Genomic DNA, 16,953 nt, shown 5'->3' with positions numbered 1-16,953 from the left:
AGGTGAATCCACTGAGCGTAGGGAGAATAGTAATATCATCACCAAGTTCTAACTTGACTGATAGATGATGTGGGATTCCCCACTGTATGCTGTGAATACCATTGGTGAATAAAGTAACTGCCTTGGCCTGTTGATAGGGCAGAACTTAGGTAGGTGGGGAAAGCTACACTGAATGCTGGGAGAAAGGAGGCAGAGTAAAGGAGAAGCCACGGAGTAGACACCAGAGACAGACACACTCAAACTTTCCTGGTAGGCCACGACTGATGTGAAAATCCCCTCTGTTTGCTGTGATTACCATTAATGAATAAAGAAACTGCCTTGGCATTTTGAGCAGAACTTAGGTAGGTGGAGAAGATGGAAGGCTGGGGGAAGGAAGGCAGAGATAGAGATGCCATGGAAGCCGCCAGAGTCAGATATGTCAAATCTTTGCTGGTAAGCCACTACCACTTGGCAATATAAAGATTAGTAGAAATGGGTTAAATTAATATAAGAGTTAGCCAATAAGAAGCTCAATCTAATGGGCCAAGCAGTGTTTTAATTAATATAGTTTCTGGGTGGTTATTTTGGTTCTGGGTGGCCAGGATGAACAAGCAGCCTCCTCCTATACACAACCTCATGGTGATGTACAAATAAATTGAGATGGGTTAAATTAAGATGTAAGGGTTGGCCAATAAGAAGCTGGAGCTAATGGATCAAGCAGTGATTTAAATAGTATAGTTTCTGTGAGATTATTTGGGGGCTGATCATCCGGGAACCAACAAGTGGCCCTTCTAACAACAAAATGGCACACCAATGTGGTGTACTAAATCCATGTAAAACCTGAGAAATCTTCAAAAGGAATTCTAGACACAAAAGAACAGAGTTAAGCATGGTTTGGTAGCAGCATTTTCTTGGGTGGGCTCTGTTTGCTAGAAGTAAGCAGCTGCATGACTCCTTTAAGAGAGGTTTTCCTGATTCAGTGGTAGCAGGAAAAAAGCCTCACTGTTTTGAAATGCTGGTTTTCTGGGCAATGATGCCAGTGCTGTCTCTGACTCTTTCAGGAGGCAGGTTATTTAAATGGGGTTTGTAAGCAATGTGCTACAAACTGCTAAATGGCTCAACATATACCTGCTGCATACTTGGAACTGGGGAGGTGTACATCACTCAGAGGCAATGAATGGACCTCCTCTACCATGTCAGACTGGGCATAACAAGTAGGCAGGCCATATATACCCTAGTAATGCCACAGCTTAAGTTTTAAAGAAATGCTTAGCACTTTAATAAGCAGTTCTGGTCAAAAAATAATTACAGATACACAATAAAGACAGATTTAGATAGAAAAAAACCTCTAAATGGGTCATAGTATTAGATAAATAAACATAGGCTTGGGAGGGAAAAAAAGTATTGAGTTAAAAAAGAAGTAAATGGTTTAAAAAATAAATAAAGTCTTTAAAGATACAGAGTACAAACAGCCATAGATTAAAGAAATAAATAATAATAAGCCATGTAATGATGGAAAATTCACAGAGTCTGGATTATGTATATTATTGTGTTTTCTTTGAATTTTTTGACTGTGAAGAAGCTAATTAAACAACATATATACTTTAAAGGTATTTTGTCTTCAAATTTTGGGTCTAAGGATATGTTGCTTTGGAAAAGAGGTTCTGCTTGTTTCTACAGAGGATGAAAACATGTGGAATACTTCCAGACTAATGTGATTTGATGCACCAAGAGCCCCTGAAAGGTTGCTGTAAATACCCCCAAATAATTATTTTGCTCAGTTGCTGACAGAGATGAACCTAGCACACAAAGTACACCAATAAAGACAAGATTAATAGTGTCCCAATCAGCAGGAAGTAGTCTAAAGAATTATGCCCATATTCCCAAATACTGTTTATAAATGTTTGTTTATATTTCAAGGAGGATATGCTATAGAGATGGATACTTTTCATTGGTATACATTTTGGTTTATTGATACAAATTTAATGTCAATTTTGTTTTATGTATATTTCTGCTCTTGATTAAGGTATTGTGTTTCTACAGCTCATTTAAAATGTAATGTATAATTAAGAAATATAGATTAATAGAGAATCATCTATAATAGTCAATCTTGTAGTCATTTTAGTTAGGTTTTCTAGATATATAAAGATATATTTCAGGTAGATATGTTATTCTTCAAATCTTTCAGAGACCTTCAGAATATGGCATTTAAAATGTGTAAGAATGTTGTAGTATTGTCATCTGTCAATCTGTTTGTGTTGATTTCATTGGTTAATAAATAAACTGCCTTGGCCCATTTGATAGGCCAGCCCTTAGGTGGGTGGAGTAGACAGAACAGAATGCTGGGAAGAAGGGAAGTGTGGGTCAGATGCGATGAAGCTCTGGCACAAGATGCACACAAGTCAGACATGCTGAATCTTTCCTGGTAAGCCACCACTTTGTGGTGCTACACAGATTATTAGAAATGGGTTAAGCAAGATGTGAGAATTAGCTAAGAAGAGGCTAGATATAATGGGCCAGGCAATGTTTATATGAATACAGTTTGGGTGTGGTTATTTTGGGGCATAAGCTAGCCAGGTCGCCAGGAGCTGGGTGGCAGGAACGCAGCCTGCCACTCCTTCTACATAAGAATTTATGACTTTTCATGACAGTGAGACACATATGCTTCTGGCAGTTCCAATCTACTTCAAGAGGAAGATGGGCATCAAAGAGGCTCCTTTTGGAGTTGGTTAGTCATTTGAGCAAGAAACTGCTCTTGCCTCAACTACTTGATGAACTGGGCATGCAGGACTCATAGAAAAATGACTGCTGAACTTGCCTAAAGGATAGACAGCCCTTTTGCGTTCCTGCTTCAGAGAAGAGTCTGCCAGACATTCTGCAGGACATAGAAGAAAGTGACTATCAAACAGCCAATACAGGTGGAATTGTCTTTGAAATTTCATGCTTCATGGATAAGTCTGCCAAATATTATGGGCCTGTAGGCTGAAGATGGATGCCCCAACAATGCAGAGGAACTTTGGGTGATTCTCTAAGCAGTAAGATGTCTCTGTCAATTCTAGAGTTTTGGAAGATTCTGACAATGCATTTTCTGTTTACTAAGGTAATATTATATTCTTCTGGAGTCTCTGATGGAGTTGAAGAATTTGTAGTTATATTTATAGTCTTCCTTAGTTATGATAAAGGATAAAGTAGATATAAATATTGTAACTGTAATTCTTGCTTGATAACTGTTTTGTTACTATGTTAAAGTTAAAACCTTCCTTTTCTTTAAACAAAAAAGGGGAGGTGATAGAGGATTCCTTTCTGAATGCTGAGAATACCATTGGTGAATAAAGAAACTGCCTTGGCCTGTTGAAAGGACAGAACTTAGGTAGGTAAGGAAAACTAAACTGAATGCTGGAAGAAAGGTGAAGTAGGGGAGTAGCCATGGAACTGCTGCTGGAGACAGACACACTGAAACTTTGCTAGTAGGCCATGACCTCATGGTGATACACAATTACTCGAGATGGGTTGAATTAAGATGTAAGAGTTAGCCAATAAGAAGCTAGAGCTAATGGGCCAAGCATTGATTTAAATAATATAGTTTTTGTGTGATTATTTCAGGCTGAACAGCTGGGAACGAATAAGCAGACTACTACAACAGATTGTTCCCTGCGAGTTACTGCAGCTCTCATTAGTACAACATACTTTGTGAAAATTAAAACAAAATATATTGTTTCCAAGTTTCTACAACTCATGCCATAATGCACAATGCCAACTTTGATTTATAATCCCTCTTTGTGAAACTATTGGTGCAATAAGATTAAATAAATGTTTGCCACCTGTATTAAAATTAGCTGCTAAACCATAGTTACTCAAACTGAACTACAAAATAATTACTTTCTCCATGTTCAGTCAAATGGGCATTTGCATATTGGTGAGGGTTTGTTTTTTGGGGGGGGAGATATTCGACTTCTTAACAAATTTGAAAAATATAGGTTTTTCTCCTTTTATTGAAATTGGAGTAAATGATAATTCTTTTATTAATTTTTATCATAAGCTTGAAAAAAATGGGAGAGAAGGATTTGGGTCAAATTTCCTGAAGGGAACATCAAGAGAATTAGGTGCCTGAGTGAAATTGGATAGAAGGAAAAAGCTGACCTTGCAAGTACTGGCAGATAAAACTTTTCCTTGCAAACATGTTCTTTCTTTGTGCATCTGTCTGGTTCAGATAAAAGCGATAGCTGTTGTAAATGGCACATGCTGTCAACATCTTTTTTTTTTGTTTGTTTGTTTTAAACAGAGAAATGGCACTTCTCTCATGGACTAGAAAATATGATCCAGCACGGAACACAGTAAGAGTTTTGTGGTGTTATCTTGTTTGTACAAATAAAACTTGCTTGAAGGGCAGAGGGCATAACTAGCTAACCATAGAGGTCTGGAGGTCTCTACAGACAGACAGAAAGTGATATGGCTGGGTGGAGAGAGAAAATGATAAGGCAGGCAGACATAAAAACTCAGTCTTTTTTGGTTGGGGAGTTGAGAGGTAAGGTGGCCACAATTTTACTCCTTTGTCTCTCTAATTGCTCTAATTTCCCCAATTCTGACTCCAGGCTTTTATTATTAAGGCCTATTAGAACTGCACAGGATTTTGTTAAAACAGCCCCTTGCTGATGGTAGTGCAATAATATCCAGCATCCAGGAACTCCTGAATCCAGCTTTCCATTACCAAAAGGAACCATTTCCTTATCACTGGCAGAAGGGACACAAAGCTCTTCCCCTCTCTTTCTTTTCTTCTTTATTCTCTTTCTTTCTGTCCACAACTGTTCTTCATTTGCTTCTTTCTTGTCCAGATTCAGTCTGCTGGCTGTGTGCAATATACTACTCTCTTTCTCTGCTCTTGACTCTTACAGGTACCTTTGGTTATTCTGTCTCTCACATTTCCACTAAAAACCTTCCATTTAACCACACTATGGAGAGGTTATGTTGTCAGTTTATACAATAACTCTGTTGTAACTGATAACAAGGCAAGGTGAAAACTATTTTGTTGACTGCAAAACTAAATTTTTCTTCAGAAGTGTATGCTGTCCCCCAAAAGAATTTTATCATTTTATAATCTCGTCAACATCATTGGTACATAAATAATCCCTGTTTATTGATAACTAATAGGTAGAGTTAGACAACACATAATTTTGAGTACATATCATGTTACCAGATGCAGTAATACTATTTGTCCAGGTCTGGTCTGTTACTCTTTTTGCCGATCTTGACTAGCAAATGCTAAGAAAACAACTTTCTTACATTGTAACATACTCTTAATCCTTTATATTGGCTTTGTAAAATGTTAGGAAAACTTTCTAAAGAAATTGAAAAGTCTAGATTTTTAAAACAGGTGTATTTCTTTGTGAATAAATCTGTTCTTTGTTGATTCATGTTCATGCTGAACCATTAAATCCTCAGGTAGGGAGATATATATGAAAGTTTAAAAAAAGACATTAAAATACAAATGGAACACAGTCTCTCCCCTGAGGGAGATTCACATTGCTTACAAAGAAGAACTGAACTTTTCATAAAGACGATCTCTCTAAGTAGGCAGTGTATGCAAGAGAAAAAGCTAAAAGACACTCAGTAGGGAAGACTTTTTCTATTTATTTAATTCAGATAAAAAAAACTTTGGTTCTATTTTTATTAGAAAGTATTCACGCAGTACACTGAACCTTTACTTTTGCTCCCTCTTAGAGGTGAAGGCCTTCTGAAACTCCATATCTGAAAAAGTGGTGGTTGTTAGCAGGGTTGGGGTGGCTTTACCTCATTTATAATGATCCAGTGACAGTCAAAAGCAACTAGATTAGTCTCCACCACCTAGAAAAGAAAACAAACAAGTCATCAGAGTTAATCATGAAGATGGACCCACTCTAAAGCAATCCACTCTGTAAATGGACTGTTATGAAAGTCAAGGATAAGTCACAGATGGAAAGACATCAGGAAAGCAGTGTAGATGCAGCAACAGTTGCTGGCAGATGCACAGGAGACTTGAGAGATAAACTTGAAAACATTCATCAACCTTAGAAAACTGCACATCTTAAGAACAACATTTAAATAATAATGTTTCTAAATTTCAAGATTTCAAATATCACATCATATTCCTTGTTCTAGATACATTGCAGTGCTATTGTATACCTAATAATTATCTAGGTAATGTTATAATCTCATTCAATCATAACTTTATGTTTTTATCATCTCTCTGTATGCTCCTGTTCTTAGTAAACTCTATTTTGAAAAAAAATGGTTTTGTTGTATTGGAGGGAATTATAACCCTAAAGTTAAATAGCAAAATAGTAAAAGCAATTTATATTACATTCACAGTATGTTATAGCTAGGAAATTTTTGTAGCTTTTAGGATGATAAAACATACAAATGGATAAAAAATATATAAGCATCAATCTTTTTTTTTTTTTTTTGGAGGGAAACAGGATCTCACTGTGTAGCCCTGGCTGGTGACCTGTAACACATAATATAGACCTAGATCAGGCTGGCTTTGAACTTATAGAGATCTTGAAAAATAAAGTGTGGACCACCATGTCTGGTGGGGTATCCATTTTGATTGATGAACTTTGATTATTTGGCACAGGCAAGAAATAAGCTTAGTAGGCTCTGAACAAATGTGTGTGTATGTGTTTGTGTGTTTCTAGATATGTGTCTGTAAGTATGTAAGTGCATATGTGTACGTGTGTACATATATATGTGCAGCTTTTGTAACAAAGTTTCCATTGTATACATTCATATTATACATTTTCTAAGACACCTTACAGCTCTTGTCAAGAGCACATAATGAGTGAGGCGGAGTGGAAATAAATTTTTATTGTATGTTCTGTGGTACTATTTGTCTGGGATTAGAAGAAATATAATTCAACGAATATTTGTTATACTGTCATGTGCTTTTTCAGTTTCAATATATAATTGTTTATACTTGTTTTTAATATTGATATCTCATACTATTTTAATATATGTTTTTGCTCTGAATCCTATGAACTTGATGAGTGATATAGATAATGATTTATCAGAAATATGAAGGCTTGTTTTCTATTTTCAGGCGTTATCAGCATTACTTTTAGGATGGATATATATATATATATATATACATATATATATACATATATATATATACATATAATCACTTGTACATCAATTTCCAGTTTCAACTAATGAGAAAAATACCTTTTAATCTTCATTTCAGTAATAGAAGAGTTTCTTTTTCATTTTTTATTTTATTCATTAATAGTTTTAAAGCCATATCAATGATTTAGTAACAATAAAAATCATTAGAAAATAAGTGGAAATTCTATCAGAATTTAAAAAGGTATAAACTGTACATTTGGGTGTTAGGAAAACCTATCTCTGTATATGATGAAAAAATGCATTCACGTATGGAATAAAACCTTAAACTTAAAATGTGGATTAGAAAAAAGTTAAGGCCAAGCCACAGATGACTTAGACTGAGAGCGTTTCTAAATTCTTAGTGGCAAAAAAATGGAAGAAATAATTTAGGATTTAACTGCCCTTTTAAAGATAATCTGTGCTATGCAGACAGCTGAAGAAAATTCAAGCATGCAAATTCTACATTACACGTAGTTATTGTTTAGAAGTTACTTTACTGCAGGACTAAGTGGTAACATGGAGAGTTTGTGCAGAAAGTAAAAGCAATCTCCTATGCCATGGCTTGAAATAAACAGGAGAGAATAGAGAACAGTATAGAACAGCAGAGAACAGCTTCTACAAAGAAGAAAGGCAACCATCTCATGGCAGACCATGATGCCATCTTCTGTCCTTACTATCAGTAGAGAAGGACTGTGCACTACTCTCCTTCCCCCAGGAATAGTACAAAACAAAGTCACTTTGGCAGTATAAATTTGAAACAAGGAAAAATTTACTACCACTTAACTGCAGGTAATCAGTCCCTTTCACATTCTCAGTGGAGACCTCTTTGCTATAGACCTGTGTGCCCCTCTGTTCGAGTATTCCACCGACATGCTGCATGTGCATTGGGAGACAGTGTCTTTTAGGACCCTTTTCAAACTTTCAAGTTGGCCAGTCCTCTAATGACTCCTTGCAGTGGTGTTTTAAAATCATTTGTTCCATATCTTTCTTTCAAAGTCATATTCCTGGTTCCATTACCGATTATGTAAGCAGAAGTGATTCAGGACACTTTCAAACCTGCATGCCTGTGTCTGTGTGCTTGTGCCTGTCCTATACCTTGCAACATGTGGACCAGACCACTGTGACATCATCAGGGGCATTTTGAAAGTCACACTGGCCTTGATACAGAGAAAAACTTTTCTTCACATTCCCTGTGGTCACACTGAAATAATAAGAAACATTATCTTTTGGGTCTACTTCTTAAGTAATTCAGACTATCTTGTATAATTCAAAATGATACAAATATCTGCTCTGTACCCTTTTATGATCTTAAATTTTAATTAGCACAATCATAGCCTAATTAGAGCTTTTGTGATTTGTTAAAGTTTTGATCTGAAATTGTGGGGTGTACTTTATACATTTTAGTGGATATTAAACATTTGGAACTGCCTACCCCAAGTGTGTTTTTCTTTGTAGAAGGAAAGCAATTGCTATTTGAATGATACTTGTTAATGAAAAGAGAGAGATGTCATGTCACTTTAGCCACGCAATGAAGAATATTTGTACAACAAATCTATGTAGCACCCTAACATCAAGTTTTAAAGAACCACTTTTTCCATGCAAAATTTTATCTGGAAAAATACCCACTAAAGAGGAATATAATTTTCTTAGGTCAAGGTTAATTGTTCATAAATTAATAATCAGATAATATGAGTTCTTGGATCTTTCTTTTAACTGAATGTTACAAAAGAAGGCAATAGTTTTAAAGAACTAATTAGGAAGGTCATTTGGAAAAGGGGGCAAAAGAGGACAGAGATCAACAGCCTAGACTTTAGAACTTAAATCATTGCTACCCAAATACAGTAGAAGGCACAGGTGGAAAATCAGGGAAACGAAAATCCATTAGAGAATTAAAGGAGAAACAGGGTGAGGATATAATTCCTCTCACAGATTACCAGACTCAACTAACAGTGCTTATTCTTAAGGAAGACATGTTTACAGAATGGAACCTTGTAGCTGAGTGTAGGTAATGAATGACCACTGGGAATCCAAATCAGTTTGCCTGATAATTTAAATACGTTTCATAATATCGATCCCTTTCTATGTCACAACACTTAAGGTTCAGTAATGCTGTATCGAACTATTGGCATTGCTGAGTTAAAAGACCAGATTCTGGATTTGAGATGTTATTTTAATCATTCCAAGGCATCTTAGAATTTCTAAAGTTTTGTTTTTATTTCTATAGTTATTTTAGAATGCTATTAGGGAAGATTGCTTCTCCAATGATGTATTCTTATTGTCAGCTTGACTGGATTTATAATCACCATGGAAACACACTCCAGGTACATCTATAAGGTTGTTTCCATAAATGCTTATCTGAGCTGGAAAGACCCATCATGAATGCGAGAAGCACCATCCGTGCACAACGGGCACAGATCTTTTAACCTCTATCAAGAGATCCTATACGTTCAAAATCAATACAAAGTTATACTGATCTAACATAATGGGAGGCTGGAGAGACAGCTCAGACGTTAAGAGTATATGCTGCTAGTGGACCTAGGTTTGTTTCCCAGCATCCACCTTATGACTCACAAATGACTTTAACTCTTGCCCCAGAGGATATGACTTCCCTTCTGGCTTCTTCGGGCACCACATAAGTCTTCACTTCTCTCTCTCTCTCTCTCTCTCTCTCTCTCTCTCTCTCTCTCTCTCTCTCTCTCTGTGTGTGTGTTTCCTGTCTTCTGATACAACCTCACCACTTCTGTGCCAACCTAGCTTCTGTGTGGGAAGGGACTGGATTGTGTTCCTTTTTAAACACTATCAAAACAAAGACCTCCCTCCTTAACTCATTTTATGTCCGTGCTTTTTCTTCACAGCAGCTAGAAAAGCATACATCTTTTCTCATCTTTCTTACTTAAATAGCACAACTCAAATTTTTTGTTTGTTAGTTTGTCTGTTTTGGTGTTCGAGGCAGGGTTTCTCTGTGTAAAAGTCCTGGCTGTCTTGGAAGTCACTTTGTAGACCAAGCTGACCTTCAATTTACTGAGATCTGCCTGTCCGTGCCTCCTAAGTGCTGGAATTAAAAGGTATGTGCCACCACTGCCCATACACAACTCACATTTTACCAGTAAACATTTCAAATCAGTGAAATGGATTAAGGAACTGGATTGAAATTCCTATCTTCATTTCTTCTTGGTAATAGGGCCCCTTTCATATCCAAGCATGTCAGTGTTACAATCATGAGGTATCATTGTGTGGATTATTAGTAAATTTTAGTTGTAATTTTAAAATAAAATATCAAAAAACTTAGGTTATTATCAAATAGTGAAGCGTTTGTAATTCAATAACAGTGTTTGTTACTACGATGAGTCAGAAAAGCAGCCTGAAAGACTACTTCACTCCTGGGCATCCCAAAGCAAAGAGCAAGCTGAAAGGAACACAGCAAAGCAGAGCAAAGCTGTGGGTGGGAACAGCAACTGAATCCAGCTGAGGAGCAAGAGACATGGAAACAGGTTTTCTTGATAATCTGTTTTGAATCTTCTGACTATGTAAGTTTCTTTCAGCATTAGACATGGGCACTTAGTAGTATGCCAAAAGCGTGTCCCACATACAGGGTGGTGCTATGGAGCCTGGTCCACTTCCGCATTTAGCAATGTAATTATCTCAAAGGTGACCTTCCACCTTCCACAAGCCTGAGCTTACTTTAAGAGAATTCAGCAAAGAACAAGGTGAAGGAGGAATCATGCCCTGTCAGTGAGACAAGCCATGAGTAAGGACAGACTATCTGTCACTGGCAGGACCTTAGGACTTCTCAGTCTTTAGTCAGGCCAACAATTTATCATGGTGTCTTCCAATGTTAGTCCTCAAATCTTTTGTTGTGCTAAATAAGAGAATCTCAAGCAAAGAAATCAACCCCACTGCCAGACTGTGTATCTCACTGGGATTAAATGCGGAACAGATCCTACAAGTACAGAGGACAATTTAATTGACTAAACAATAACAGCAACATGCTGTTATTTCACTCAAGCCTGTGGTTCAACTCAATTACCCTTGTTTCCTTTGCAGGGTGCTCTGAATATTTATACAAGGGTGGCTGGTGTACCACGGCAGCCAGGAAAATAGGTGTTTGCTTCCCTATTCCTGCCTATGCCAGGTACAAGGTGGAAGTTAGTGAGAGGAAGGCCTCTGCAGAATGTCCCAAGCCTCAACACTTATTTCAGAAGAAGTGGACAGAAAGATATGGAAGAGTGATTCCCTTCCTGCTCCTCCTTTGTAATAATATAGCAACTTACATTAGCATTTCTAGAACTGCATTCTATGCATTAGTGTTCCCACAAAAATTGCTCAATGTTCTGCAATGGAATACACTGAGAAACAGTAAGTTAAATAATGTTAAACACATGTTATTATTGAACTGCTCCTCAAAGTGCTGAACATCAATTCAGAAGAATAATGAACATAAAAATCATTAATATGGTTTTAGATCATATTGTGGAGTTCCACATTCATAAACACGTCATGTGGGAAGTCCTTCTGTATATGTGTTGTTTTTATTGATTAATGAATAAGCTGTTTTGGCCAGTGACTTGGCAGAGTAAGGTTAGGTGGAAAGTATGAACAAACACACACACACACACACACACACACACACACACAGAAAGAGGGAGAGAGAGAGACAGAGAGAGAGAGAGAGAGAGAGAGAGAGAGAGAGAGAGAGAGAGAGAAAGCAGAGTCAAAGAGACACCAGATAAGTGCTGAAGAGGCAAATGCTATGCAGCTGTCCAAGAAGGGAGAGATAACAAATGACGAACCTTATGGTAAAATACAAAATAACAAAAATGGGTCAATTTAAGATATACGAGCTAGTTAGAAATATGCCTGAGCTATTGGCCAGTGTTGTAATTAATATAGTGTCTGTGTGATTATTCGAGTCTGAGCAATTGGGAAAAGAACTTGCAGCCTCTGCTTACAAACATAAACTCTAAATCCAGCATTGATGCTTCCATTTTATTTTATTTTATTTACTTTTGCTGTAACTTTAAACAAACTACCAAGTGGTAAGCCTTAGTTTTTCTATTTGTCAATGAGAATAGTGACGATTCCCACATAGTAGTTATCATCAAAATAGTATTTATCATCGGGAGGATAAGAGATAATGGAGATAATGAACCATGCCAGGTTTGCAATGAATATCAGCTACTAGTGTCTTAATGTATGCTTTAGGGATATCCAGGGTGAGATGTCCAGAATGACAAAATTCTACGTGACTTCACAAAGAATCATTGTTTCCTACTGCAGATCTCAAGTAACTGAAACTTTTTGGAAACAACGAGCTAGAATCAGTGTCAATGCACCCACACATTTGCATAACGATAACTAAAAATTCGCTGAAATGAATTAGAAAATTTACAATCTGATAAGAGAGTTCTACTCTAGAATTAAAGAATGCACAGCCAACTAGTTGTACTGTTTTCACAGGGCAAGAACAGCCAGTGATTTTCTATGTTCACAAACGTCCCAAATCAGACATAATAGTTTAGACCAAAAAATGACTAACTTTAATGGTAGGACAAGTGCAGATGCTGCTTGTCCTCCAGTTTATTTATTTTTTTCAGCTTCTAAACAATGAAAGACAAAACCAAACCAAATCACTGTTTTCTCCAATACAGTAGAGAAAGAGGGCAAAAAGTATAAAGTCTATAATACCTAAGTGATTTTTATCAAGGAATTTATGGATTAGTGGTAGAAACTCCAACCAGCTGCCCCTGTGGTTTGTGTATGTCAACAGGACCACAAGAGGGGTCTGGAGAGCGGAAGCATGGACACACAGGTGTGTCTGCAATCCGTAACTGCACACCGTGCTCCACACTGTGCTCTGCTCTTCCCGAGGCTCAGCAAACATGTTCACACTAGGATACACTTGAGTGCCATTTCTCTAGCCTGCTTTTTGTTTTTTGTCATGGCCCTCCGCCTAGCACACAAGCCAGGTACGGGGAGGCAATTGAGTGCGAGTTCACGTGAGATTTGAAATCCCAACTCTATCCAGCAGATGGCGTCAGACATCCTCATGTTGATCCTGGACAGCAGGGACTGTTCCAGAGACCACTGTCTTGTCTGGTTCTCCTGGGCTCAGCATGGCGCCCTGGCTCTTTGCTGTTCTTCTCCAAGCAGCCACTATCTGCCATCCCACTCTGCCTTTTGCTTTGGAAGCTGTGCTCTGATCTTCCAGCTGGAAGACCACAAGTACTTCCATCCAAATCCAAAGCCATTACTGCCAAGTTATTGCATAAATGCATTTGCTAGATTTATTGTTTCTGTTGTGCAGTTGGGTCTTGCCACATCCCCTGGGAGATGGAATCCTGCCACCGCTGAGAGTTGGCCAACACTGCAAAGTCAACTGTTTCTCAAAGTGTAAAACTGGGTGCTGGTGCAAGGAAATGTACTCTGTCTTCATTAAACGGCATAGACCATCTTCTTCTGTCCTGTATGACTCAACAAAAACTGAACAGTGATTAAAAGTAAACTCAAAGTTTTAACGCTCTGATGAGAATATACAGGTTTGACAATTATCATTAGGTCAATGGATTACTGTATTATTGTTTCTACCTCTTTCTTAAATGCACTTTGGGTTTGCCTGTTTGGCCTTGAAATTACTACATAGCTGAGGCTGACCTTGACCTGATCTTTTTCCCAGCTCTCCAGTGCTGGCAAACAGATGGCTGTCTCGTCACACCTGCTTCTATTTTTAATTCTTTTGGAGTTTCTATTGACAGAGTAGGATTCTTGTATCTTTGCTGTGTCAATCAAAGATGGGGAAGCAGAGACTGAATCTGGATTCTTTCTCAAACATTCTTTAATATATATATTAAATATATATTAAATATATATCCATAAACAAAATGAAATTAAGAGTGTTTTCCTGCATGGGTGTCTGTGTAACAGGTGGATATCTAGAACGTATATATGCCAGACTAGGTGGTTGGATAGCCTGGACATATAATTACAGGCGTTTGAGAACCACTAAAGAATTAAATCCAGATTTTCTAAAAAATAGTCAGTGCTCTTAACTGCTGGGGCATTTCTCTAGGTCCTGTGTGTGTGTGTGTGTGTGTGTGTGTGTGTGTGTGTGTGTGTTTCTCTATATAATTCTGGCAGTCCTAGAACTCACTATCTCTAGAGAGCAGGGTGACCTTTAACTAAAAGAGATCCTCCTTCCTCCACCTCCTGGATTATGACCTGGGATTAAAGGCATGCACCACCATGCCCAGCTATCCTCTTATTTTTTGAAGCAGGGTCTCTAGTTGCATGTCAATGTCATTGAATCATCCAGGCGCCCTGGCCAAGTAAACTCAAGGGATCCTCCTTTCCCTATTCCCCACCCCTGGCTTTGGATTTACCTATACAGTGCCACCTCTCCTACATTTAGCTTTTTACATGGGTGCTGGCCACCTAACGTCAGGGCCTCATGTTTGTACATGTGGTAGTTCACCAACAGAGCCCTCACAGACCCCAAGCCTGCCCCTAGAAGTTCTGTTGAAGAGCAGCTCATCCACTCCTCTTTCACCACAGTCAAAATGCTGACTTTTGGAACAACTAGGAAATGCCATTAAAGTGTTTATTTACTTTTAATAGATAAACGATAATTGATAGGATGAATTAGGATAAATTAACTGTGATTGACAACATAAATGAGTGAGCCGTTAGTGGGAGTTTGATCAAGATTTAAAATGACAGTTTGGGGGCATATTAACACTTAATTTGTAAGATTTATAAAGTTCTTTCTTCTAGGTTGAAGCAAAGAAAGAAGAAAAAGAAGGAGAGGGGAAATGAAAGAAAATAAAAGGAGAATATGAAAGAAAAACTCTACCAAAGAACTCCTACAGCTGATAAACACTTTTAGTAATGTGGCAGGATACAAGATCAACTCCAAAAAATCAGTCGCCTTCCTATACACTAAGAATAAAGAAACAGAGAGGGAAATCAGAGAAGCATCACCTTTCACGATAGCCACAAAGAGCATAAAATATCTTGGGGTAACCCTGACCATGGAAGTGAAAGATCTATTTGACAAGAACTTTAAGTCTTTAAAGAAGGAAATAGAAGAGGACACAAGAAAATGGAAGGATCTCACTTGCGATTGGATTGGGAGGATCAACACAGTAAAAATGGCAATTCTACCAAAAGCAATCTATAGATTCAATGCAATCCCCATCAAAATTCTTCACAGATCTGGAGAAGACAATAATCAACTTTATATGGAAAGACAAAAAACCCAGGATAGCCAAAACAATCTTATACAATAAAGGAACGTCTGGAGGCATTACCATCCCTGACTTCAAACTCTATTACAGAGCTACAGTATTGAAAACAGCTTGGTATTGGCATAAAAACAGAGAAGTCGACCAATGGAATCGAATAGAAGACCCTGACTTTAACCCACAAACATATGAACACCTGATTTTCGATAAAGGAGCTAAAAGTATACAATGGAAAAAAGAGAGCATCTTCAACAAATTGTGCTGGCAAAACTGGATGTCAATCTGTAGAAGAATGAAAATAGACCCATATCTATCACCATGCACAAAACTCAAGTCCAAGTGGGTGAAAGACCTCAATATCAGTCCAAACACACTGAACCTGATTGAAGAGAAAGTGGGAAGTACTCTACAACACGTGGGCACAGGAGACCACTTCCTACGTATAACCCCAGCAGCACAGACAGTAAGGGCCTCATCGAATAAATGGGACCTCCTGAGACTGAGAAGCTTCTGTAAAGCAAAGGACACTGTCGCTAAGACAGAAAGGCAACCCACTGACTGGGAGAAGATCTTCACCAACCCCTCAACTGACAAAGGTCTGATCTCCAAAATATATAAAGAACTCAAGAAACTAGACCGTAAAAGGCTAATCAACCCAATTATAAAATGGGGCACTGAGTTGAACAGAGATCTCTCAACAGAAGAAGTTCAAATGGCCAAAAGACACCTAAGGTCATGCTCAACTTCCTTAGCGATCAGGGAAATGCAAATCAAGACAACTTTAAGATACCATCTTACACCTGTCAGAATGGCAAAAATCAAAAACACCAATGATAGCCTTTGCTGGAGAGGTTGTGGAGAAAGGGGTACACTCATCCATTGCTGGTGGGAATGCAAACTTGTGCAACCACTCTGGAAAGCAGTGTGGAGGTTTCTCAGGAAATTTGGGATCAACCTACCCATGGACCCAGCAATACCACTCTTGGGAATATACCCAAGAGAGGCCTTATCACACAACAAAAGTATATGCTCTACTATGTTTATAGCAGCATTGTTTGTAATAGCCAGAACCTGGAAACAACCTAGATGCCCTTCAATTGAAGAATGGATGAAGAAAGTATGGAATATATACATATTAGAGTACTACTCAGCAGTAAAAAACAAGGACTTCTTGAAGTTTGCAGGCAAATGGATGGAAATAGAAAACACCATCCTGAGTGAGGTAAGCCAGACCCAAAAAGAGGAACATGGGATGTTCTCACTCATATTTGGTTTCTAGCCATAAATAAAGGACATTGAACCTATAATTCGGGTTCTTAGAGAAGCTAAATAAGAAGGAGAACCCAAAGAAAATCATATAGGCATCCTCCTGAATATTAAACTTCATCAGGCGATGAAAGGAGACAGAGACAGAGACCCACATTGGAGCACCGGACTGAAATCTCAAGGTCCAAATCAGGAGCAGAAGGAGAGAGAGCACAAGCAAGGAACTCAGGACCGCGAGGGGTGCACCCATACACTGAGACAATGGGGATGTTCTATCAGGAACTCACCAAGGCCAGCTGGCCTGGGTCTGAAAAAGCCTGGGTCAAAACTGGTC

General features: G+C 38.1%; 1 protein-coding gene across 1 annotated transcript in view; it reads right to left on the bottom strand.

Moving 5' to 3' along the window:
* The window catches only part of LOC126513774 (glutamate receptor ionotropic, delta-2), a 578,836-nt gene extending 565,839 nt beyond the window's left edge, over positions 1-12,997 (bottom strand). The window contains exons 1-3 of the mRNA XM_050162312.1: positions 12,852-12,997; positions 8,212-8,317; positions 5,767-5,820 (exon numbers count right to left, since the gene is read on the bottom strand). Coding sequence (XP_050018269.1) covers positions 5,767-5,820; positions 8,212-8,317; positions 12,852-12,997 — 306 coding nt within the window. The remainder of the gene's footprint in view (positions 1-5,766; positions 5,821-8,211; positions 8,318-12,851) is intronic.
* Positions 12,998-16,953: the final 3,956 nt, after the last annotated feature.

This window comes from Alexandromys fortis, unplaced genomic scaffold, assembly GCF_014885135.2.
Source record: "Alexandromys fortis isolate MF-2015 unplaced genomic scaffold, M_Fortis_MF-2015_v1.1 scaffold_117, whole genome shotgun sequence".
NCBI classification, from domain to species: Eukaryota; Metazoa; Chordata; class Mammalia; order Rodentia; family Cricetidae; genus Alexandromys; species Alexandromys fortis.
Note: the sequence above shows the minus strand (reverse complement) of the source record. Positions and strands in the feature narration are given on the sequence as shown.